The 25060-nt window shown below is 39.1% G+C and overlaps 1 protein-coding gene across 1 annotated transcript; it reads left to right on the top strand.

Moving 5' to 3' along the window:
- The first annotated feature begins 463 nt into the window (after window positions 1–463).
- On the top strand, window positions 464–21483 carry LOC122788362. Its single transcript, XM_044055439.1, has 4 exons — window positions 464–846; window positions 13835–13939; window positions 14426–14495; window positions 20823–21483. Exons 1-4 carry the CDS (start codon window positions 526–528, stop codon window positions 21113–21115), a joined length of 789 nt encoding a protein of 262 aa, XP_043911374.1. The 5' UTR covers window positions 464–525; the 3' UTR covers window positions 21116–21483.
- The last annotated feature ends 3577 nt before the right edge of the window (window positions 21484–25060 follow it).

Here is a 25060-nt window from a genome sequence, read left to right as displayed (position 1 = left end):
GTGGCGACCCCTAACCGGGAAAAAACAAAAGAAGATTCTCTTGTTAGTTAATTAGTCCAGCTAAGAAGTGCCACATGGAAAGAGCAGCTTGTCTGACTCTGTGCCTCCTGAGGAAATTGTTTGCTTAAAACATATGACAGCAGTTGCTAGTTGGTAACACACAGTGGCAGCACCAATAGTCTCAATATTAGACCCAATCTTAATGCAGAAATATCCTGAAACAAAGTACAGGAATATGTCTGCCCCTGGGTGCGATAACATATCTTCATGTTATTTAATTCATGTGCCAGTAATCATTAACCATTGTCATTTATTTCATATTTTTTTAATCCGGAAACCCAGTAAAATCTTTTGAGAAAAAAAAAAAATCTGCATATAACAATATGACCACTAGATGGTGATATAACACTGGTTGAGCACTCATTTTCTTCTTAATAACTACCTTCTTTGTTGTTCTTCTCTGCTAGCAGGAAAAAGTAAACTGAAATGTATATGTAATAAAAGCACATTTCACAGAAACTACAGATGGCAGAAACATCCCCTTCTGAAGCAGATACCCAGCCAGAGTGGCAGACACTGGAAGCCAGAAGCCAGGGGGGTGAGAATCAGTATTACAACATTTACCAGTATACAATGAAACGGTTTCCAGAGGATATCCACAGGTTTTGTCACCCAGACTTGCCTCACCTTAGAAGGAAAGAGCTGCTAAAACTGCTGAGAAGTCTAGATGAAGACTCTGAACTCAGCTGCCAACGACTGCAGATCTTGTTCTCATTTTCAGTTCCAAGTGCAGAAGTGCTGAGCTTCATAGTTAGCCTGAATGTTCCTATCATTTCTGCTGGTGCTGTAAGTAAACATATTTAAGTCAGGTACAGAATCCCATGGGAAACATTGTGACTGAAGTGTAATAACATATTTTTGTATGAAGTCTGAACCTCAGTAAATGTTATAACATGTATAATCATTTCTTACTGTATTGCCTATAAATTAGGGGGTGATGCATTAGCAGGATGCAGACAAAAACAGACTTAGGTTCATAGGTTAGTACTAAGCTAACTGCCCTTGCGAGCCATTTTAAGTGTAGCCAGTTATGCCTTGTGAGATTCAAACCCTGCACCTTGTGTTTGTAAGGCAAACACCTTAACATAGCATCAAATGTGTACTAAGCAGAGTAGAAGTACTGCGGTAAACTCCTAGTAGGTGCAGCATTAACAACAGGGGTCATTTATATGGGAGACAGCACTTGCTCTTGTAGTGTTAGCACTTCCTACACTATGCAGAGCACATTGTTAGATTGTCCAGTTGTACACCGTCATACTACCATCTTCATTTTATTTAACCTATCTGAATAATTTGAGAGAGACACCACAAAGAAGAATTAAACAAAATGATTACAGACATTTACTTATTAATAGGCACGTTAATTCATTACCAGCATCAGAAAGAGACATGCAAAAGAAAAATCCTCAGAGAGAGAGGATTAAGTGTAGTCACTGTAAATTGCGTGTCTACAGTGCTGGTTGTATTGTGATATCTCAACCTCTTCACCAAAATCATATTCATAACCCATTTGAATAGGGTTGACTTTGTGCCATGGTTTGCCTTACATCTACCAGATGAAGGGTCCTGGTTAATGAGTCCTAGGACTTCCTGTGGTGTTGCCATATCCTTGTAGGTAGAACTGGGTAATGAGTCCTATGACCATCCCCTCCCTTTTCTTACCCCCTTACTGATCCAGCTTGCTAACACAGAGCTGGGGTGTGGAGGGCTTTGATTCTCCCCATTTCACCAAGCACATCTCATAGCCGTACCATACAGCTGCCAGTAAATCCTTCTTAAATTGTCCATACTTGTACCAGTAGGTGTACTTCATCTTTACCATACAGGTGTCTGCTTCATTTTTAACCATGGATGCTCTGCTTTTGAGTTTCATCATCATTTTGTCTGTGATCAAATGCAAGTATGTACTATCCCTCTTAATTGCCTGTAAGGTGGTGGCATGCCAGCACCTAAATTTTTGCATCACTTCAGACAGCATCCTTTTTATCCCAGGCCACTTTACAGCCAAAACATGGAATAGAAGCGTGTGTGCGGAACAGTTTACTGTAACACAGGACTCCTATGGAAAGTTGCCTGCCAGGAAAATATGCTATGAGCAATGTGTGCAGCAACTGGGAGAGTGCTGAGGCAGTAGAAACATACCAAATCCTGCAACAATCAAGTACTCCCCTGGGATGTCTGATGGGAAGCACTGCATGGGGGGGTACATGTGGCTGTGTGGAAACGAGCAACTATGGTTAAGATGTGTGACCAAATAGACAACACAAAGCTTAGTAGAACTTGCAGCAATGTTCAAGACACCCTGCAAGCTCCAGTGCCTTATTACTATCTGTAGCCATCCCTGTCATGTGTCAACACCAGACATACTGCCCCCGCCCACAGCTGATGCAATACTAGAGTTTGTACATATATATATTGCTAACTAGAGTGTATGTATCGGCACTTGTCCTGTTTATGGCTGTTTGCCCTGGTCCTTCTGGTGGCTCGATCTCCAGGTTGCCAAGGCAATGGTCTAAAGGCTTCCCATGCATTTCAGTGAGTTAGCTGTTATGGACAAATTTTATGCAGCTTCAGCATGCCAACTCTGTCACCATCATAGCCAGATGAACTGGATATGCATACACTTGGTCAGCCATCAGCAGCAGGATCCTCATGCTTCAGAGAATTGTCCTGTTGAGACACAGGCACATTCCCAAAGCAGTCAAACTTTGTTTTACCTAGCCCAAATTATTACCCTGAGTTGAAAATAATGTCTGGAATACACAAATGCTTTATGAATTGTTGCCATGTCATGGCTGTAAACTCTAGCCAACTTATGTCTCACTTTTTGACCGTGGCATCATTGTAATTGCCTTTAGCCTCCTCACGTAGGAATGACCAATTTTCCAGATGTTCTTAGCTGACGTGATTCTGGATGAAACAGAAGGAACAGAAAAACTGTGGGTTGTATTTTCACAGCAGGTAGATTGATAGCTGATACAGCAGTGGAGCATGTGGGGGATGCTGCACTCCTGAGTATGCCATCCTTTGGATAAGGTGTTAAACTGAGGCCTCATATACTTGAGTCGATGGTAGCTGAGGTGGACATAAATGATACCATGGCACCTACTGAAAAGAGTAGGGCAAGTTTCCAGATGCCCTGACCAAATTTCTCCAAGTACTATAAATACTAAGTACCACCTTGGGTCTCCCATGAAAAAGAGGATACTAGCATAGCAGGGCTAGTCTGGTCAACAAAGGATAAATAAGTAAAAATAAAAAATGACACCTCCATAAATGTACCTTATAGACTATAGATTTATGGGGTTCAGATCTTTAATAGTTTCAGTGGAAGCTCCATCCTGCTGCACTTAATACTGTTGCTATTATAAAGGAATGCAACAAATACCAGCTGAGGGTCCAAACCTAAAAACTGTATTGACTTGTGGAAGACTGCCCTGAGTTGGTATATAGTAAAAGGGGTACCCTACCTGTAACAGAAAATGGGCCACTTCCTTCACCCTATGCCATTCAATATTTTTATGCCCATAGTCTCGCATTCTATTACAGCCCCATCAGTCACCTATCACTTTACATATGGACTCTTTGTATACTGCTATGTTTTTGGCCTTGCTGTCCAAATGCCAAAGTCCTCTTTTGACATCCACATATCAATTAGTGGTAGAACTGTGGCTGTTCTGGCTTTACCAATCAGGCTGAGCCAAATCTGAGTCTGTAAATGCTTCACAGAAATCTCTCTAAAACATACTTGGAATAATTAGGTTTCTTAGTCCTATGAGCAAATTCCCAGCAGCATTTTTCACAATTTCTTGAATACTTTCATACTTACTGACTATTTTTCCACCCTTACTTAGGATGATGTCTTGCTTTCCACATATCCTCAAGGCTCACCATGTTGTTTTGAAACTAGCTAATGGCTGCTATGTGTAAGGCTGCAGTTCACTGATTCTAGCCTTTAAACAACCACATGATATAACCCTGTGATGTTCCACAGACATGAGAATTTTTTCTGGCCAACCCTGGCCAGCCGACTTCTTACCAAATGCTGCATCCTTTGCTTATATAAGGTTTTATTGCTGATTCTAATGAATTAAGCATAAGTTCCCACTCTTGTTTGCCTACAATCTTCCCAAGTGAGAAGGTACCCTGTCATTAATTACAGCTAGTTTTGGTGCCAGTGTCCTGTATTTGGCTCACTGCAGGTATGAAATACACTCAGCCAATTAGGTATCCAGGTCTTTGACATGTAGTTCTCTGATTATTGCATTTAACATTAAGCAGAGGTGTTTAGTGTTGCACTAACCTGCCCACTGTTCCTTTTCATTCCATCTGATTGTTCACTGTGTACAACACCTCAATATTTTCTGACCTAACCTGTATGTCTTTCATTTTACCCCCAAATGTTTTACCCCCAAACTATTGTCAATGTTAATGTAGATATATTTCTGTTCTGGAGCTTTTCTCCCCAGGACTCCATTGAAAACGGGTTCTTCGAGGCCCAATGGACTATCCTGGTAAACCAACTGCAATAAATAAATAAATAAATAAATAAATAAATAAATAAAATGCCCATACAATTCCATGAAAAAACTTCACCTTGTGATACACTATCAAATTGGCCACATTTTACTGCCCCTTCACCCCACCCTTCTAAAACACCATGTTTCATAATCCCCAAATCAAACCTACATGCTGCATATGTACACAAATTCTCCTGCACTCAGAACTTGATGCTGGTTGCTAACACAAAGCCATACCATTGAAGTTCTAGATGAATGCCAAGCAAACTATCATTTGCCTTTTGGCACTTGCCTTATATATTCTGTAATGAAGCTTATTACAACAAGCTGCCTTTGCCACTAGCCTAATAAAGAAGGCCCTAAAAACTAGAATGACCTTGTATGCAAAGTTAAGTATCCCTGTTAATACCTCAAGCTGCCCTACAGTAATTTTCTTGGCTACCACTACATCTCACAATACCCCTTCTAACTTGACAACCTTCTTCAGGGATAGGTGACTTTGCTGTTTGATGCTGTAAATTTCAGTGCTTAAAAAATAAATCTAGTTGGCTGGAACTTCTGATATTTCTCTTTTTGTCGGGACCCCCAAATTTACACACACTTTTCTGAAAACTTGCAGTATTCTTGTACCATCGTCTGAGTCAGCCCTGCCGATGAAAAGAAAGTTGTCTTATACCCTCATCTGAGTAAGCCCTGCCTGTGAAAAGAAAGTCATCTTATACCCTCATCTGATTGACCCTCCCCATGAAAAGAAAGTCATCTTATACCCTCATCTGATCGGCCCTGCCCATGAAAAGAAAGTTGTTTTATACCCTCACTGGAGTCTGTCAAGCCCATGTAAAGAAAGTCATCTTATACCCTCATCTGAGTGAGCCCTGCTCATGAAAAAGTTGTCTTATACCCTCATCTGAGTCAGTTCTGCCCATGAAAAGAAAGTCGCCTTATACCCCCAACTGAATCAGCCCTGCCCATGAAAAAGTCATTCAGCCATTAAAATAATAAATTATGTCTTTGCTGCCAACTTCATTGGCATAGAGGTATAAAGGCCTATGTGTGACCCAGTTGACCAGAGTTTGATGGCGGAGCTGGACTGGGTGAAGAGAAGAATGATAAGGTTTGGCCTGTATAGCCTGTTTGCCTTTCCTTGCGTACTTCTGTGATGGCTTGGTTAACTACTATGACTATGGTGTATAGGGTCCTGGGTCCGAGACCTGCATGGCTGTTTTTTTCTCACTAAAAGAATCACAGGCCTAAAGCAGATGCCCTATGCTGACCACCTTAAAAAACTCCAGCTATACTCTGTCGCATATCATCTACTCAGAAGCGATCTCTGCTTAACATACAAGGCCATGTCAAACCCAGAGCTGTTGGACATGCTACACTTAAAGAAATCCCAATCCTTCAGAGCCATACGCTCCAGGGATCTAAACCTTGTCATCACAATAAACAAAACATGCTGGAGGGATAGGTTCCTGACCCAGAGACTCCCCAGACTCTGGAATAGATTGCCCATACATGTCAAGCAGAGTGCCTCTTTGGGCCTCTTCAAAAGGAACCCTGACGATTGGATGGGAGAAAGGAAATTCACCCCAGGGATCACGTCAGTTGCCCTGCTAGACAGGGGTCCAGGGAAGTAAATAGTGTGGGAAGAAATAGCCAGGGAATTGTTATGGCTAGGCTTGTATAGGCCCTAGGGCTGATAGCCTAGTACCAACCTATGAACCTTGAGGTGAGGGGTAAGCTGTGTGTATCCAGGCATACTTTGATAAGAATCCTGGTGGGACTGAAAATCACACAGATTTGATATCAACAAGGAGTTTGGGCCATGTTTATGCTGCATGTAGAGATAAAAATGTCATTTGGAGGCCGACAGCATGACATTCTTCAGAAGCTACAAGTGCAGGTTGAGGATGGTAGGGCTTACAAATAAAAATCATACAGGAAGCAGAAAATATGAATGATTGTGTAGTTGTAGAACTCAAGCTTCATTATAAACAACAAAACGTCATATTCTTTGACATTTGAACCTATGAGGTTCTGTTGTATAATTTGCTTGTCAGTATTACAAATTATCCTACCATGAGATACAGAAACTTTTACTTTTAATATATGGCAAATCATTTACTTCTGTGTGATTAGTATATGACTTTAAAGTTTTAGTGTATGTGACCTAAGAGGGGACTGACTGCAGAAATATTCCCTATCCCTCCATTTATCAGTTTTTGTCCCTCACCATTGAGGTGTTGGCCAGATATATGCTTTGATCACCTGATATTACCTCCTGTATAATATGCCTCCCCTTTACGTTTAACCTAACAAAAGAGAACAGAGCACTGTAGTGAGATATTACTTTATATCACTGTTTGCATGGTAAGTCTATAAGAGAAATGCTTATATCAATGTGGCCGGTATTATTGTCTGTTGTAACTAACCTTGAATCCTCTTATCATATCATAGATGGTTATCACTTTGGTTTCATGAATAGCATGCAGGTCTGCTCAGTAGTGTAGTTTCATGGATATTAGCAAGTTTCCTGCAATTAGCTAGACAATTTCCACTTTTGCAGCATTTAAATCGCATTTGCAATTTTTCTGTGATTAACTAAACACTTTCTCCTTTTGCAGCTTTACCTTTCAGGAACTCAAGGTAGCACCTCTGTAGCCCAGATGGGCTAGGAACAATGACTCGGGTATAACGTTTGCTGGGGAATATCTTCAGTTTAGTATATCAGAAATATCACAAACATTGGTTCTCTGGATGCTCATCAGTTGGGAGCGGCCTTTACCATTCATCATTCTGTGGTAAATATTCAGGCTGTCCCTCATACCACTCAACCCGTTAGCCAAGAAATCTGGACAAAGCTTGCCATAATGGGGAGACAAAGGCCCAAAAATGGAGACGGATTTTAAATATTGTTCTTATAAACTTAGAAAGCTGCTAGAATAACAGGGTTTTTGTTAAAATGCATTTTCTAAAGGATATGAAGTCTGAAACTCAAATGTATGTCATTATTTTGTGATTTCATTCCTCAGATCAAACCAATGATTTGCCAGAAAACTACAAATTTTATTATAAACAAACCAAAATTTTCTGACAAAAATCTAGACAATTGAGAGGTATGCTGTCCCTCTCTTTTGGGGTATGAATATGACTGCACATCTTCCTTTGGAAACAATTAAATCTCTCATTCCAGTCTTTTATTCCTGTTGGGGCATGGCTATGGTTGGTCATCTTCCTCTGTGCCATAAATACTATACATAAGTACTCCTTAATGATTTTTATAGTCCGATTGGGGCATGGCTATGGTTGGTCATCTTCCTCTGTGCCATAAATACTATACATAAGTACTCTTTAATGATTGTTATATTCCTGTTGGGGTATGGCTATGGTTGGTCATCTTCCTCTGTGCCATAAATACTATACATAAGTACTCCTTAATGATTTTTATATTCCTGTTGGGGTATGGCTATGGTTGGTCATCTTCCTCTGTGCCATAAATACTATACATAAGTACTCCTTAATGATTTTTATATTCCTGTTAGGGTATGGCTATGGTTGGTCATCTTCCTCTGTGCCATAAATACTATACATAAGTACTCCTTAATGATTTTATATTCCTGTTGGGGTATGGCTATGGTTGGTCATCTTCCTCTGTGCCATAAATACTATACATAAGTACTCCTTAATGATTTTTATATTCCTGTTAGGGTATGGCTATGGTTGGTCATCTTCCTCTGTGCCATAAATACTATACATAAGTACTCCTTAATGATTTTTATATTCCTGTTGGGGTATGGCTATGGTTGGTCATCTTCCTCTGTGCCATAAATACTATACATAAGTACTCCTTAATGATTTTTATATTCCTGTTAGGGTATGGCTATGGTTGGTCATCTTCCTCTGTGCCATAAATACTATACATAAGTACTCCTTAATGATTTTTATATTCCTGTTGGGGTATGGCTATGGTTGGTCATCTTCCTCTGTGCCATAAATACTATACATAAGTACTCCTTAATGATTTTTATATTCCTGTTGGGGTATGGCTATGGTTGGCCATCTTCCTCTGTGCCATAAATACTATACATAAGTACTCCTTAATGATTTTTATATTCCTGTTGGGGTATGGCTATGGTTGGCCATCTTCCTCTGTGCCATAAATACTATACATAAGTACTCCTTAATGATTTTTAGTAGTAGTGCAGTCAGCCTTCTCATCAACTCATGAGTCTGTCTGTTGTCTTTGTGTTTGCATGGGTTTTGCCATGGTCTTTGCATTTCTCTCACATCTCAAAGACTTGCCGGCAGATGAGTGAGGCATTAAATTAACTTAAAATGAATGCGTTTTCTGCTCTTGTTTGGTGTCCCCCTGAAGATGTAAATTTCTGCTTTTACATGGACAGGTTATGAGTCTATAAGCCCCTAAAACCTGAAGAGGATAAAGCAGATTTATCAGGAATGACATAATGAAAAAAACTGTCAGAAAAACTTGCTAACCAAGTAAAGACAATCTTGAAAGACAGCGTGTACCGATTATTTTAAACAGGACAAGTGCTTTTATGTGTGTGTGTGTGTGTGTGTGTAGAGGGGGGTTATAATAGTTAAGTCTTGTCATGAATAATGCACAGATTTAATATGTGAAGACAAATTCTATTGTATGGAGACGTGTGTACAGATTATCTAAAAGATTTAGATACGTTTGATTTCATTTATTTGAATGGAAAGCAACTACATTTTCTTTTCTCTTTTGACAGTTTTTACAAATTCTTTTTGGGTCACTATATCTGAGTAACTTTAATATCTATAATGTGTTTCTCTTTTGGCAGCTAATGGTAAGGAAATACCGAGTCAGTTTGTTCCCATTCACAAGACAGGATAACCCCAGTCTTAATACCGAAGTAATCTTTAAGCTAGATTTCAAACTTTTGTCTGTGTATTAGCCTTGTGCACAGGAGCAATGTTTCCCATCTAGGCATCTAACACATTCATAACTGCCTCTGCGTCTCAATAAATAGTTCTGTTTTGCTTGTATTCTCTGATAAGACAGCCTAAGTTCTTTATCTTATTGTTTCCTGTTATTAAACAAAACCATTTCCCTTTAAATTAATTTTTTAAGTGCAACTTATTTTGAAATGAAGCGTCATCATCACTGCTATGTTCTAGAGAAAGCTTTTCAGTTTTATGGCTTCAGTTTGACCTCTTCCAGACCTACTTCATCACTTTTGCAGCCTACCTGTGTTGCAGACAAGGCAGCAAATGCAATTAGACTGGTCCTTCTTTATATACAACTGCACCATGATAGCCATTTGTCCCTTAGTACAATGCATACTGTTTTGTTTGCTTTCCTCCATGTTTCACAGGTTGAGGTTGTACAAATCAAATGTAAAAGCTACAGATTAGGACTTAGTCTTATCCTTTTGTGATGTTTATTTACAATTAAAATAAGTCAACAGAAAAAAAAACTTCTGCAGTAACCCAAAATTCTTTCAGGGACCTTTATCATATCACCTGTGCAAAAAGAAAGTAAAAGATGTTGTAACAAAAGCTAATGAATTTCACCAAGTGGAGAGAGAGATTGTGCAACAGTTTTTATATATGAAAAATAAGGAAAAAACAGTTTTTCTGTGTATGTGTGTGTATACGTGCCCATGCTGGAAGGTGTCTTTGTGTGTTGCGGGTGTGTTTGCATATGTGTTTCCAAAGTTGGTGTTAATTGCCTAAGCCATCCTGAGGCAGCCATTCGCTGCAGCACCTGTCTTTTGGGTGTACCTGGTCTGAGCTGGTTTGTATGGTTCTTATATATACCACACCACTCATACCATGCTTCATGAGGTCCTCAGTACAGTTCTGCTGGTAAATATTACCTTTAGCCTTGTTGCTATGTCTTTAAGGGTGATCACTGTGCTACTGTATAGCTGGCTACCCCTAGCCACACCAGCTAATTACACCACATTCACCCATGCTGCATTGGTTCCAAACACCACTGACTATGTACATTATGTGCACCCACCACGGAAAAAGTACTGTCATGCTAGGATAGATTTCTGGCCGAGTCTCCTAAGATATCATGTTTAAGCTCTGTATATGCTCCATTGTGTTGTAGCATGCCTTTGTAATTTGACCCATCAAACTACCCACTGCAAGGGTAATAATAGTATAATATTCCATCACCTTAAAAAGGGTATGTGTGTATTATCAAATGCATGCATAAGGAATACTAGAGCTATATGCCACACAGTAGGACTGTGGGAATGTTTACATCAGCTTTTACAGCATGTTTGTCCTACCCTTATTCTAATTAAATTTCAGCTACCTTTCTAAGTCTTCCTTGATCACAGTACTATCATAAGCCCCAACCAAGGACCCTAAATTACACAACACTTAACTGGTATTTTGAGAAGAACCATTTCAAGTATCTGTCTGATAGAAGCGTAATGTTTAAAACATTAGATAAAAAGCAAAGCATTAATTGCATTGGGACTAAGAGGATTGGACACTTGACAGGTGAAGAGATATGTTTTTGATGTACTCTGCCAGTCAGCTGTTCTGCCTGCATTTTGCCCTGGTACTTGGCTTAGCTTAAAATGGCCCACAAGGGCCTGGTACTAACTTATGCACCTTTGAGAGGCCATGCCACAGGAATCCTTTACTAGAGATTCCACCAACCTCTCTGCAAAACACAAACCAAAATATATGTTTTTTTTACCTTATCTCTTTATTAATATTAATTGTTTGCTGTCTTTGGAAGCCCGAACATTAGATCAGACCTTCTGCTGTCACTTTACCAAATAATATCCTATGTTGGGAGTGACACTAAAATCTAAACCGCTCGCATGGGGAAAGGTTATGTCACCATCCCAGGGTAGCCTGACATATAACTCCAGAAGATGCTCCTTGCCATGACTTAGGTTTATAGTTTGACATAAGAACAGTTCCCATTCTTCCAGTCCACTATGTAGACCAGAGCTATATGCTGTCATTTGGTCTTGCACCATCTTGTCATACAAGAAAATACCTGACAGTAATGTGTCTATATACAGTGGAGGCAGTTTTAGAACACATTCATCATTCTGCACTATGAATGGTGGTGATAGAAGCACCGGGCTTGGTGCTGACATCATTCCACTCAATGCCACTGGTTTGTGACCCACAATGCAAAGGCACCCTTTGGTATAAAAAGGTATGTAGCTTCAGTGAGAAGAAGCATCTGTTCCTTCAAATGATGAATAAAGCAGGATAGTTGGTCACACACTAGAGCCATGAAAGAGAGCATACTGTTGCGTACTGCTTACCTCAACTTGGCAAAGGCATTTGAGCCACTGTCTCACTCAGGTACTGTAGACAAACTCACAAATTTAGGCATAGATGCCTATGTCACCTGATGGATAGCCAAATGGCTTATGGATAGGATTCACTAAGTTAAGGTAGGGGAATCCACCTCCACCAACAGGCCTATTACTAATGGTGCCCCACAGAGCGTGGTACTGGGACTCCTTCTGTTTGGAATATACTTCTCTGAAGTCAAGGCAAATGTAGAGGGCCTTTGGTTGACCAAATCTGCTGATGACTGCAAGGTGGATTCAATCACTGACTACCCAAAATATGTAGCTATCCTCCACGCAGGTCTGACAAAGAAAAAATAACTGGTGCCAGAGCCATGGCCTAAAGCTCAGTTCAAAAAAATTCATAATTATATACTTTTCCACCCCTACAAATTACAACATTGGTAACATTCCCATAATAGTAGACCTAGTGGTAAGCTACTTGGGAACTCAGGTTGACAGTAACCTGAACTTTGATCACCATGTGTCAATGGTGGTGAGAAAATCCTTCTACATGGCACAACTTTTAAGTAAGGGCATGGCATCCAGATCTAATCAGATCATAGTCCCACTATACTCCACCCTCATTAGGCCAATAATTGAGGACACTGTAACCTTTGACATGTGGCTGATCAAGCATTTGCAGCAGCTGGAGCAGCAACAGAGGTTCCTCCCTAAAATAATACATGGTATCAATAACATGTCCTGTGTGAACTGCCTCAAAACCATGTTCCTGCACTCAGTCTCCTACATACTACTGAGGGGCGATCTATGTATAACCTGCAAGGCATTCTCTGATCCAGCCCTACTGGATCTGCTACACATTCACAGACAAACAGCATAAGAATTACTTGGACTAAGGATCTAAACCATGCCTGTGACATTAAAAAAACATGCTGGAGGGATAAGTATGCATTTCAAAGATTACCACTTCTTTGGAAGAGACTCCCCATTCATGTGAAGCAGATTTCTTCCCTAAGCCTGTTTAAATGCAGTTTGAACTAATGGATGGTAAATTGCAAATTCACCCCTGGCATGTCGCATGTGCCCCTTATGGACAGGGTAGCTTGTAGATGTCCTAGGGCACAGGTATATACCAAAATTATTTTAGTCCTTGGGCATTTATAATAAAGAAAATTCGAGTATGACTGGCTAGGCTTCAAAAGGGTCTAGGGACATTAGTCTAGTAATATCCTATGATGTTATGAACCTGCTTCTAGAAGGAAACTGATCTTTCTGTCCCATAAGGGATTTGTTGCTTCTACAAGGCAAACAAGGGTTGAGCTCTTGAAAAGAACCAAGTAGCCTGGAATTAATATTTCTCATGTGTATTTTTTTTATTTTTATTTTACAGTTTGATAACTAGGAGTGTGAGTTGATCTAGAGATCCTTTTCAGTTATGCCCAGAAAAAAAACACATACAATGTTAACATGCAACAGTGCGAAGAAGAATGTGGACAAGAATTAATACATATTGTAAGAATACTATCAGCTTAAAAATGTACAAAGGTGTCAAATTTGTAAATATTTACAGAGGATACTTACAATGTGCACAATATATGCAAAAAGGAGACAGATTAAACATATGGTTCATCTGCACTTTTGGAAGTAAGCTACTTGGTTACAGTGGTTTAAAAGTCATGGTTTAACCAGTATCCTCGAAACACGTGCACTGAGCTCCCAGGAAAGGAAATCTGTGAGTGTTTTATTGAATGACTCGTTTTTATTGTCTTAATGTATTCTGCATGTATTGATATTTGTTCCTGCTGCATTACTTTGTCATTTAAAACCATCTGTGTATCTGTGGTTTCACAGTGACACAGCAGTCTGTATACTATTATTTCTGTATTTTATAAATGCATAGCTAAATGTAAACTGTAGTATTGGTGATTATTGCTTATTGGTATGGTTAATAATTGCTTGTGTTTCCAGGGAACTGGATATTGGGAATTCCTGCTTCAGAGTCGTGGAGTTGATGTGATAGCATTTGACAAAAACACCTTGTATCCAGCAGAGATGAGATACATGGAAGTCCTGGTAAGACTGGAGTTTTAACTAACATACTGCATATCTGTGCTTGGAGTTCTGCCATTATTTCCCTATGACCTGGGCAGTCTGATTCTTTTATTAACTGTTATGTACTATATTGTTGTGTGCTGACTTATTAAATTTTAATGTAGTCTGGATCCTAGCATGGTAGTGCTGTAGGATCAAGCCCAATTTCATACCATATTTTGGAATATAATTCCATAGTAAGCAAAGTAATTCACAAATCAAATGAACACCTCATTATTTTAAAGCTGTTTAGGTACATGACATTGTGAAGTGACATGGCAACTTAGAGATTATACAAAGGGTTCAGAGAAAGCAAAGAACTCGCAGAGATGCCATATGACAGAGATAGCAGACGACTCCTGTAGAAATAAAATGAAACATAAAATGAAATTCTGATTTTTATTATGCAACTGAAATTAGGATTTATACAGTACTCTGTTATTAACCCCTTCTTCTCTTTCTCCTTAGACCAGTGGCTCAGAAATCCTAGAGCAGTTTCCAGAGCGAGCCTTGCTATTGGCTTGGCCAGATGCAGAAGGTAACATACATTTCATTTTATTGTGGTCTATAACTACAAATCTAATAAGATAATAGTAAGAATTTGTTAATAGTAGTTTCATCATTATGGCTTTTGCCACTGCTGGACTTTGCCCCACCCATTACAGATAGAAACTATATTACAGCAACAAATGCTATGTAACAACAACAAATGCTGTGTAACAAAGACAGGTTATCTACTTCCAGTTACAGTGAAGCTGTGCTTGTTTGCAGAATGTGCTGCTGTGAACAAAGACACACTTGGCGAAATCAGAGGACACATGTCTCAAGGAGGTTGCTGATGCTATGGGATTTTTCAATCTTCCATATGCAGCATTTTATTTATTTATTTTGTTTCCCTAGCTTCTACCTGTCCGATAACTAGTGGAACCATTGTATGCATTTGTCATTCTGCCTGTTCTGAAAGGTAGTGGTCACCAGCACTATAGGGCCAAACAAAACTTTTGTCTGTCCTTAAAGCTTTTGGAAAGACTTTCTTTTTTGCTTTCTTACTTGCTTGTGAATACTAGAGAGCTGTAGTCAAAGCCCACTTCTACTCTAATCTGTCTGTAGTAGTGCTATACAGGGAAGGCAAGATTCTTCTGCCCTCAGGAATAGCCAATTTGAAGGTAAACTTCCCTAACCCAATTCAAATGTAACTTGAACAACTGGATGGAGAACAGGAAATTCATCCCTGGCTTGGTACCTGTGTCTGTAATGAATAGGTGCAATCTGTAAATGTTTCATCTCCCAGGCTCCTGCTTACACTTATCAAGGGTACGAGAACTTGTCAGAGATTTTGGATGCATGGCTAGGCTTAAAAAGGCCCTTGTGGTTGTTAGCCTAGTAAACACCTATGAATCACAGTAGAACAAAATCACTTGAATGCAAACACCATTTGAAGTATATAACAAAAAAAAAAGAAGTTTTTATGCAGGGGGAACAAGACCCACCACACCTGCACTATATCTGCTAAAGTTGCTCTATTTGGAAATAATGCTTTAAAATAAAATCAACTTTCATTTAGTGGCTGCCTGCTGTACTGTATTTTGTTGCTGAGTTTTTTTTCTTCATGCACAAAACTGTCGGCTGGGAGAAGCCTTGTGCTCTGTTGTGGAATATTAGTTGAGTTTCTCTTTTCCAGTGTTGCTGTTTAACTGTGAAGTTGGTATGTATAAGTCTGGTGGGTGAGCTGTGCATGGGGGGGGGGGGGGGGGGCTTGCCTCTAAAAAACAAACCAAACAAAAAACAATTGTTTTGATTGGTCCCATTATACTGTGTACGTTGGTTGTTTATTAAGGGTTTAGAGTTGAAGAAGTGCAATGTAAATTATCACATCTCTGACTTTCATAGCCAAAGCCTTGGAATATGACTTCTGCATGCAATCCTCAGCCTCTGCTGAAAATGAGTTCTATTCATCTGATGTGTAAGTAAGTCTGCTCTCAGAGTTGGTTATATGTCATAAGTAAATCAAATTCTTATCAAATCAGATTTCACTTTATTGCTAAAAAATCTTAGCATTGCTCATTCATTCTGTGTCTGATTACTCACTTTAGACAGTTTAGGGTCTCAGGAGGAATCTACTTCAGCATTCAGTAGATGCAAGGTAAGAAACTAATAATGAACAGGTTGCTAGTCTGTTGTGGGATACACACACACACAAACACACACACACACACACATGCACAGTGTACAGATGTAAAATACAAATAAATGACCAAAATGCTGGAACAGTTAAACCAACAAATAACAGAATGCAAGACAGATCTGACATCAAAAGGTAGCAACCAAGATACTGTAAATGATTGCATTTTGGATAAAGCTGGGCCTTCAGGGATCTCCTAAAACTGATGAGGTAATGAAAGTCCAGTGCAGAGAATTTTTAAGTTCTCATTACGTCTTTCTTGTAAAGTGCAACTGAAGCCTGTTATCAATTTCTGTTTAAATGCAGTGTAGAACTATTACCTAGTGTTTTGGGGTGTATTAAATTTGTTTTCATATTTTGCATTTTGGCATAAAACCTGCACCTCTACAGAGTGGCCGGTCACCATTGGAGTATCTCAGGGATTGGTCCTGGAACTGCTCCTTTTTAGTATTTACTTCTCTGAAGTTAAGGCCAATGTCAAGTGCCCCTGCTGAACAAAATTGCAGACAGTTGCAAATTAGGAGCAATCACAGTATCCGTCACTGACTTTAATGTTTTCCAAGAAGGGCTGACACAGACAAATATCTGGTTTCAGTCATTGACAAAATTGAATGCCAAGTAATGCATAATGGTATCCTTTGGGATGTCAGCAACTCCTGCTAGCTATCATATTGAGAACACACCCCTAAAAGTTGATCCAGTAGTTAGGGACCTGTGGACACACACACTAATCTAGCCTTTGACCATCAAGTGTCTACAGTAGTGAGGAAATCATATTATGTTGTGCAACTTGTGTGGCATCTAGATTTAAGGAAGTCATTGTGCCACGGTATTCAGCATTCCTCAGACCTATCATTGAGTACAGTGCTCCATTTGGTATGTACCTAACCAGAAACGCCCAACATTTGGTTCTTCACTAAAATAACACAGGGCATAAATAACATGTCCTATGCAGACCACCTTAAAGCCCTATCCCTGTATTCTGTCTCCTACAGGCTGTTGAGGGGGATCTATGTCTTGCATACAAAGCGCCATCGGACTGCACTCTAATGGACCTCCTGCATATCCACAAAACAAACAGTGCCAGAATTACCCATTCTAAATACATAAACCTTGCCTGTGATATAAATGGGACTTGTTGGAGAGACTGATATATATATATATATATATATATATATATATATATATATATATCCTAGAAACTGCACCCTTCTCTTGAACAGTAATTTAGGCAACTGGATGGGGAATAGGAAATTCAACCCTTGTTTTGAACCTCTGTCTCTAATGGACACAGGCAGCCTGTAAATGGTTCATCTCCCAGGCCATTGCTTGCAATGTTTCATTCACCTCCTAAGCCCCTGGGAGTTGGGATGCATGGCTAGTCGTAAAAAAGCCCCAGTGATTTTTAGCCTAGACTAGTACATACCTGTCTAATAGTACGAGCAGTTGTGAATCTGAGGCTATTCAGTTATTTCTGGGCTCCTTGCTTACAATATATGTGATAGCTAAGAAAAGAAATATGTCAGGCAGATGCAGACAAAAGCATGTGATTGCAAAGCCCTGTAATTACCACATGCTAGTAATACAATTCTTTGGTTTACTATCAAAAGGGCAATCGGACTTCCTTTGAGTTATGTAAGTCCAAATGCCCAATTCGACAATACAAAGGAACAAAATCAAAAATGTTGAAATGCAGAACAGTGAATGCACTCTAGCATTCGCTGTTGTGAATTTCAACATTTTAATGCAGATCGCACTATAGTGGGGATTGGGAAATGTACCCTTTCCCTCACTGTAGTGTGATCTCGGAGTTTGTAAGTAGCAGGGTGTGTGGGGGTGCAGAGGGACTTGTCACCCTGCAAAACCGTTGTTTGGTGTGTGTTGTAGTCTGCTACATCTTGTGGAAGTGTGGACAATTTTCGAATAACGTCAAATTAAACATTCTCCACATCCACAGGCGACATTTTCTGTAGCAGATGTTTTCAGTTTCACCCATATGGTTCAGCATAACAATAACTCACATAAGGTGCGATCGAACATATAATAGTAAACCCAATTCCTCTTTTAGAAGATAAACATTCTACTATGTTTTTCTATTGAATATTGCTTTAAGGCCTGTTATTATTACTTTGAAACAGCAGGTGGCAGCATGTTGCTTGTGTATATTAAAGGAAACAGCCTGACTGCTGTACAACTTCATTGCTTCAGCATTCACAATATAGATAGTTAGCAGCATTTCATTCTACCTAACTTAGTTTCAGAAATCACCATTTTAGCTGTAACAGATCTCAAGCACATCGGTATCTTTTTTATTTAATTGTACAAATGTTGACAATACAAAAATGTTTGCGTTTTTCAGCTTTTCTCTCTGAGTATTCGTACTCCTTGAAATTACCTTTGCCACCACTTACGATGTTCAGTAATTTAACATTATGCTTTGTTGGGAGGACCCTACTACTTTGCAAACTGACAGAGAATCAAAAGGGACAGCTGACCAAGACATAGCACACTGGTGGTTGGTGAAGATGTCTGTGAAATATGCTGTGCGAACCAGAAACAGTTACTCAGTCTGAGCAAAATTTTATAATGTCTGATTCCATATGCCACTTCATGTAATTTCAGGCTGTACCCATAGTGCCTTGTTTAGTACATCATGGCATTATGTTTACACACAGTTCATTTTATAGAGATGTAGCCATTGGGGGTCATCTTGTACTCATGACTGCTGAGTACTCCTTGCTCCTTGCAGGTGAACATCCATTACACATCAACCTATTGCTGGTGGTCTGTGCTGTTGTGTAAGGCATAGGTACGAATCTCAATCATTAAAAGTTTTGATAAATTTCATATGCTTTGCCCATTCATAGCTCTAGCTAAATAATATATATTTTTTATTTTAACAAAACTGGATGAACACCATAAATTATAACTAGCACTGCAGACATGACACGTTAGAAGGGAAAATATTTCTGATGCAAAGCCTATTCAAACGCATTGGCCACTCAATATTTTTTTAACTGTAGCTGTAAATCGTTTTTCTTTGAAAAATTTTAGTGTACTGCTGATCCAAGCATCCTTTTAAAATTCTGTAAATAGCAGGTAAATTGCAGTGATTATTGCAAATATTTCAGTGGAGTAATGCTTGGGCTTAGAGTTAAAAGCACTGGAACTAGCATTTTTATATGGAAATGTTTGACTAGGTCTTTGTATAAATAGAAATACATTTCTAATGCAGTAGAACTTAATTCTTTTATGCAGTTTTGCTGGTGGACTACATTTGTATCTGTCTTTTTTTTTTTTACTGAAAATTATTTTTGTGCAAAATAAATGACCAAATATTGCTTATGGTCAGGTGGTCTACATTGTTGTATCCAGCTAGTCTAAACATGGAAAGCTGCAGTGAGAGGCAGCCATGGCTGAGAGACTTGTTTTATACTGTGTCTTGGCCCCATGTTAGGGCTCAGAACAAAGGTCAAAAATGAAATAAAAAAGTAATTGGGCTGAGCACCCAAGCCACAATTAACACTGATTATGATTATGACATTCTTAGCCTAAAACTATGCAGAACCTTTAGCCCGATTTAGAACCTGGCCTTTGTAAAACATTGGACGGATGTCATTTTTGCCTTTTTCTGACCACAAAACATTGGCTTTTTTTTTACTTTCAGTGTGGGAACTACTCCTATAATTTGCTGGTCTTTGATCTCCTGTCCACCGAAGCATTCATCCCATCATTGCTGTTTTTCATACTGTCACGTGCTTGTATGGCAGTTCCTCCCACCCAACATATACTGCAGATTTGCTGTTTGATTCCCATACTCCTCTGTGGCAGTCGCCTCCCCTCCTTTGCTACAACAATCACTCTGTCAAATTCACTCTTAGCTTTTGGTCTGTCTTCTCTATAGATTCTAATGCTCACTTTTACTACATAATGGGTGGAATGCTTTGAAGATGGACAGTAAAATGGCTTAGTGGGTAAGACTTGTGTCGTACATTAACTAAGATCAAAACATTAGTTTGAAAATAATATTGCACAACATTTTCAAATATTAATTACATGAGTGGCAGTTTTTTGTAAAAACTATAGTCTTATTTTATATTTTCTATCTGTGTGTCTGTTCATCTGTTTCTTTGTTTATTGACTGAGTAGGTGGGCTGGTCTAGTGTTTTTTTTTTTTTTTTTTTGGGCCACAGCCGAGGCTATGTACAGTGCAGTGAAAATATACCATACAGCATATTTATAAAAAAAATCTAACTACAGATAAATATGAAACATTGCACAAAATGCTTACAGTTAATCTTAAAAGCTTTGTATATCATAAAAGAAAGCAGAAAAAGATTCATAAAGTGGTTGTTGAAGAAAGTAAAACAGTTGTCACATAGCTACATCATGCAGTGCTGTTACAAAGGATGGAAGAAATGTTAGTGATTAACTTGGTAGAAGTTACACTAAGTGTCCTCAGAAAGATAATTTAGGCAGGTATTCTAGGAGATGGAGATTAGTAAGGATTTTGATACCTGTAGATAAAGCTTCTGATCTTAGTTAATCCAATCCTAGACTATATATTTCCTAAATATTCTTTAATGGAAGTCTGTTATTCATGGAATGAACAGTTTACTGGTGTGGTTTTAATTTAGTTTCCACTTATTTATAACTAAGAGCTAATTTATGACTATTTTTCAGAGTCTTCGACCTTTTCTCTTAACTGTCTGGCTCATTTCAAAGGAGATCTAATCTTCCATGTTGGAGAACTTCTTGGTGAAACCTTATCATCTAATCCCTGGGGACAGTCAACATCAGCAGATTTTCAGGTAGCTTTGGCCCAGGATTTTTGTTGTGTGAGCCGCATTCATCTTCCAGCCTGGCCTGGACACTTGGATTCTTTCACGGTTTGGAGGAGAAAACATGCACAGCCTGTGATCTGTGAGGGAGCACACTTTCATTATGTGAATATTGGTCAGAGAGTTTATTTGTAAGAGTTGGAAGAAAGACAACAGGGCCAGAGCAGAATCTACAGCATCTCATACTTTGTATTTTTATGTTTTAAGTACTAACAAATGCAGTTATATAAATGACTGCATATGTGGTGCACAAACATCAGGGCAGTTCAGCTTATATAGCTCCAAAGTGAGTCACACTGATTTACACATCACAGCGATGTATTTGTTATGGAGAGTAGCATGTAAATATAATATGTATGTTTTCCTATCCCATCTAGGCTCATTAAATAGTTGCAGCATTGCTTGCAACTCTGAGAGATGGAAGTGTCTAGGCATTCTGTGTACTGTTGTATATTACCTCTAGCTGTATTATTTATGATTATTAAAAATGATCATTTAATAAATACATGTGTCACAGTTGCATCTTTCACATTAATATTGTTATTGTCTCCTAGGTTCATATGTGTAAAAGGCTAACAGCCCCTAGGCCCTTTATAAGCCTAGTCATGTAATCCAAATTTGCCCCAAAAGTTATATGTTTTAGACATTTATATAGGGTGAATGTTGTTTATGACATGGTTTACTGACTGCCTTTGTCCATTAGAGATGGGGGCTCCAGACCAGGGGGAGTTTTTGATTTCCCAAACAATGGTCCATGCTGCACTTAAGTAGGGTTAGGGAGGGACTTTGTTCCACAAAGTTGGGGAGACTTTTCCTGAGAAAATGGAATTCTCTAAGATACATATCTGTCTCTCCAATATGTCCTATTTATGTTGCAAGCAAAATTTAGGTTTTTAGATATAGTAGCTCTGATGTTTGTTTTGCGGATGTGCAAAAGGTTCATCAGAGTGGAGTCCTTGTACACCAGGCATTAATAGGTACGAGGCCTTGTACACCAGGCATCAATCACCTCTCTGTAGTCTGTAGCAGACTGAGTATAGAGATAGGGCTTTCAGGTTATCCGCTTAGGACATTGTCTTTATGCCCTGTATTCTTTATTAAGAAACCTCTTTGGGCATTCAAATTGCTGCATGTGTCTGGTAGGGTACATACCGAAGGGGGCATTATATTCGATGATTGGTTTGATAAGGGCTTAGTATTGTGGCACAATTACTTCTTTGGACCCAGATACCGTGCCATACTTTGAATGCATGTTGGTCGAAAGCCAGCTTACAGTCTACATGTGTTCCCAGATCACTGACTAGTGGGTCAACTCTTAGGGGTGTTTTATCAATATCATAGTTTCCCAGGGTGGTTGAATTTCCAGAAGGTAATATGCATTTCCTGGTACTGAGCTTTAACCCGTGGATTTGGCACCAGTCATTTGTCTGTGTTAGACCGTCTTGCAAGATGTTTGCATCTTGAGGGGATATTATGGCTGCTTCCAGTCTGCAATCATTTGAGAATCAGGTTAGCCAGAGGCCTTTGGCATTGGCCTTAACTTCTGAGAAGCAGAGGACAAAGAAGAGCAGGCCCAACACAGAGCCTTGAGGGACTCTAATGGTGACTGGCCTTTTTGTGGAGGTAATCTCACTAATCTTAACTTTCTGGGTTCTATTTGTGAACCAGCTGGCAATCCACAGCATGATATAGGGGGTCATGCCTAATTCCATAAGTTTGTTAACAATCCCCGAGTGCAGTATTGTATCAAATGCCTTAGCTAGGTCAAGCTAGGCAGTACGTACCATTTTACCCTTATCCATTGCCTTGGTGAGCTTCTCAAAGATATCCACCAGGTTCATTTGGCTTCGTTAAAGGAAGGTCATGCCGAACTATAATGGATCTAGTGTGTGAAAGTCTCCTATGTCTTTCTTGATCATTTCTTTGATAATTCATTCCATGGCTTTGCCTATAAGACTAGTCAGACTAATGAGTCTGTAGTTTCTGGGATCTGTTGATGGTCTGCCCTTAAGAAGAGGGATGAATGTTGCAGTCCTCCATTCTCATTGCACAAACATTGTTTTGTGACTATAGTTAAAAATAACTCCAGTAGCCCTGACAGGTTATATTTTAGATTATTCAGGAGGCATCCTGGGATATTATCAAGGCCCACTGAGCTGTGTTATTTGCTTTAGCAAACCTTACAAACCTTTGCATAATAATAGGTAGTTTGCTTTGAAATTGTTCTTGTTACTGGATTTACTGGGGTTGCCATTGAAAATGTCCCTTTTTACAAGTCATGCTGTTTTAAACTCTTAAGTTAAACTATCTTGAACAAAATTGCTAGATAAATTATTCCATAACTCAAGTACTGTACAGCACAAAAAACAAAATGGGAAACATCATTATATCACTTCTGTATATTTCTCTTATTTGCCAGACATGCCCTGTTCTGTAATGTCTGTCCTTTCTTTTAAAACCAGTTCTTTTTATTCTTATGACAAGACATTCTGAACCTCTTTCCTACTTCTTTGCCATTAACTGATGCCCCTTGCTGGATGATGTTCCATGTATACAATTTGCTATCTTGTACCAATAATGCTACTCCTTTGAAGACAAGATATCCCTGCATCTAGACTGATGTTGGATTCTCGGTTTTCTGATTTGTTACTGCCAAAGAATTTATCATTTAATGATATCAAGCTCTTAGAGATTCCCCTGGAGAGCAGTGAGAAGACATTGCTTCACTTGAGAAGTATGGTATTTGTTTTGACCATCTGTCTTACCTTTACTCTTGGACAATGTTTCTCTTTTGCAAGTGCTGTGATAAGGTAGCATAACAGCATTTACAGCAAAGTGTCATGGTGTGCTATCTCCATTCTGCACTGCAACTTGCAGGCCCATAGGTGGCAGAAGAGCAGACAATCACAATCTTCACATTACCAATACAGCTGAATGTGGTGCTGCGGTAACATTGTCGCCTCACAGTAAGACGCTGTCCGGTTCGATTCTCAGCTAGAGCATCTTCTGCGTGGAGATATGCGTGAATGGGCGTACCTTTGTTGAAGGTTGTGCATCAGGGCTGGTAACTCGGCACGTAAAAATCAACTACCAATCATTAGTGGACCGGAGTTCCGTTGTGGTGACCCCTAACCGGGAAAAGCCAAAAGACACAAACGAACAAACCAATACAGCTGAATACCTTTTACTGGCAGCTGTATGATATGCAATAATGCAGATTGTGAACCAAAGTCATCAGTGTTGTGGTTTGTCCACAGTAATCTGTTAACAGGGGATTCATCATTTAGTATAAAAATGATCTGGTTAAGCTGGAGACAATAAGATCATTGAATGGCTTGTTCAAAATTACATCTGAAGTTCAGATTATGTTGCACTTTTAAACTGATGTCTTGGTTTTGCATTTTAATTTTTCTGTACTGGGGACCATTCTCGTAAAACTAATGAAAGTAAAGGAACAGTTGCTGCTATTCAATTAATTAAATCAAAGTTGACAGCAAGCAAAAAGAAGCAGTGTATTCATAACCCTTTATGCATCCAGAAGTGCGACAGTCCAGTGTTCCTCACAGGTATGTGTACATATGAGAAGAGTAAGAATTTTGATTCTACTTATTTGTTCACTGGGTAAGATCACTAGAAAAAGATTCCATTTTCAGGGTCAACCTCTCTGGTTAAGTGCAGAATCACTTAGTATGCAAATGGAGGTGGAAGGAACCAAACTCTGTACTTTTTTTTACTATAGGCAACAGCTTAGAGCACTAATCATCTGTGCTGTTAAACAGAAAGTCCTGACACCTGACAGGTATACATAATTTTAAAGCTAATTCTTCATCCAACAGGTATCCCTTCCCTCGTCCCACCCCCACCAATATTTTTTTGCTTCTCTGACTCTCCTGCTCATATTTAAAAGTGGCACACACTGTAGTTTACCACATTTTCTGTGAGGAATAATCTCCTTTTATCACCTCAGTGAATCTCAGAATATGCTGTCCTGTTTCCATTTTTATTGTAAACACTTCAAAGAGAGCTGTTCATTCCTTTCCGGTCCGTACAAATTTTGTATACAATTTTTCCACACTTCTC

The sequence above is a fragment of the Protopterus annectens genome, chromosome 13.part0 (assembly GCF_019279795.1).
Source record: "Protopterus annectens isolate FY-2018-M chromosome 13.part0, PAN1.0, whole genome shotgun sequence".
NCBI classification, from domain to species: Eukaryota; Metazoa; Chordata; order Ceratodontiformes; family Protopteridae; genus Protopterus; species Protopterus annectens.
Note: the sequence above shows the minus strand (reverse complement) of the source record. Positions and strands in the feature narration are given on the sequence as shown.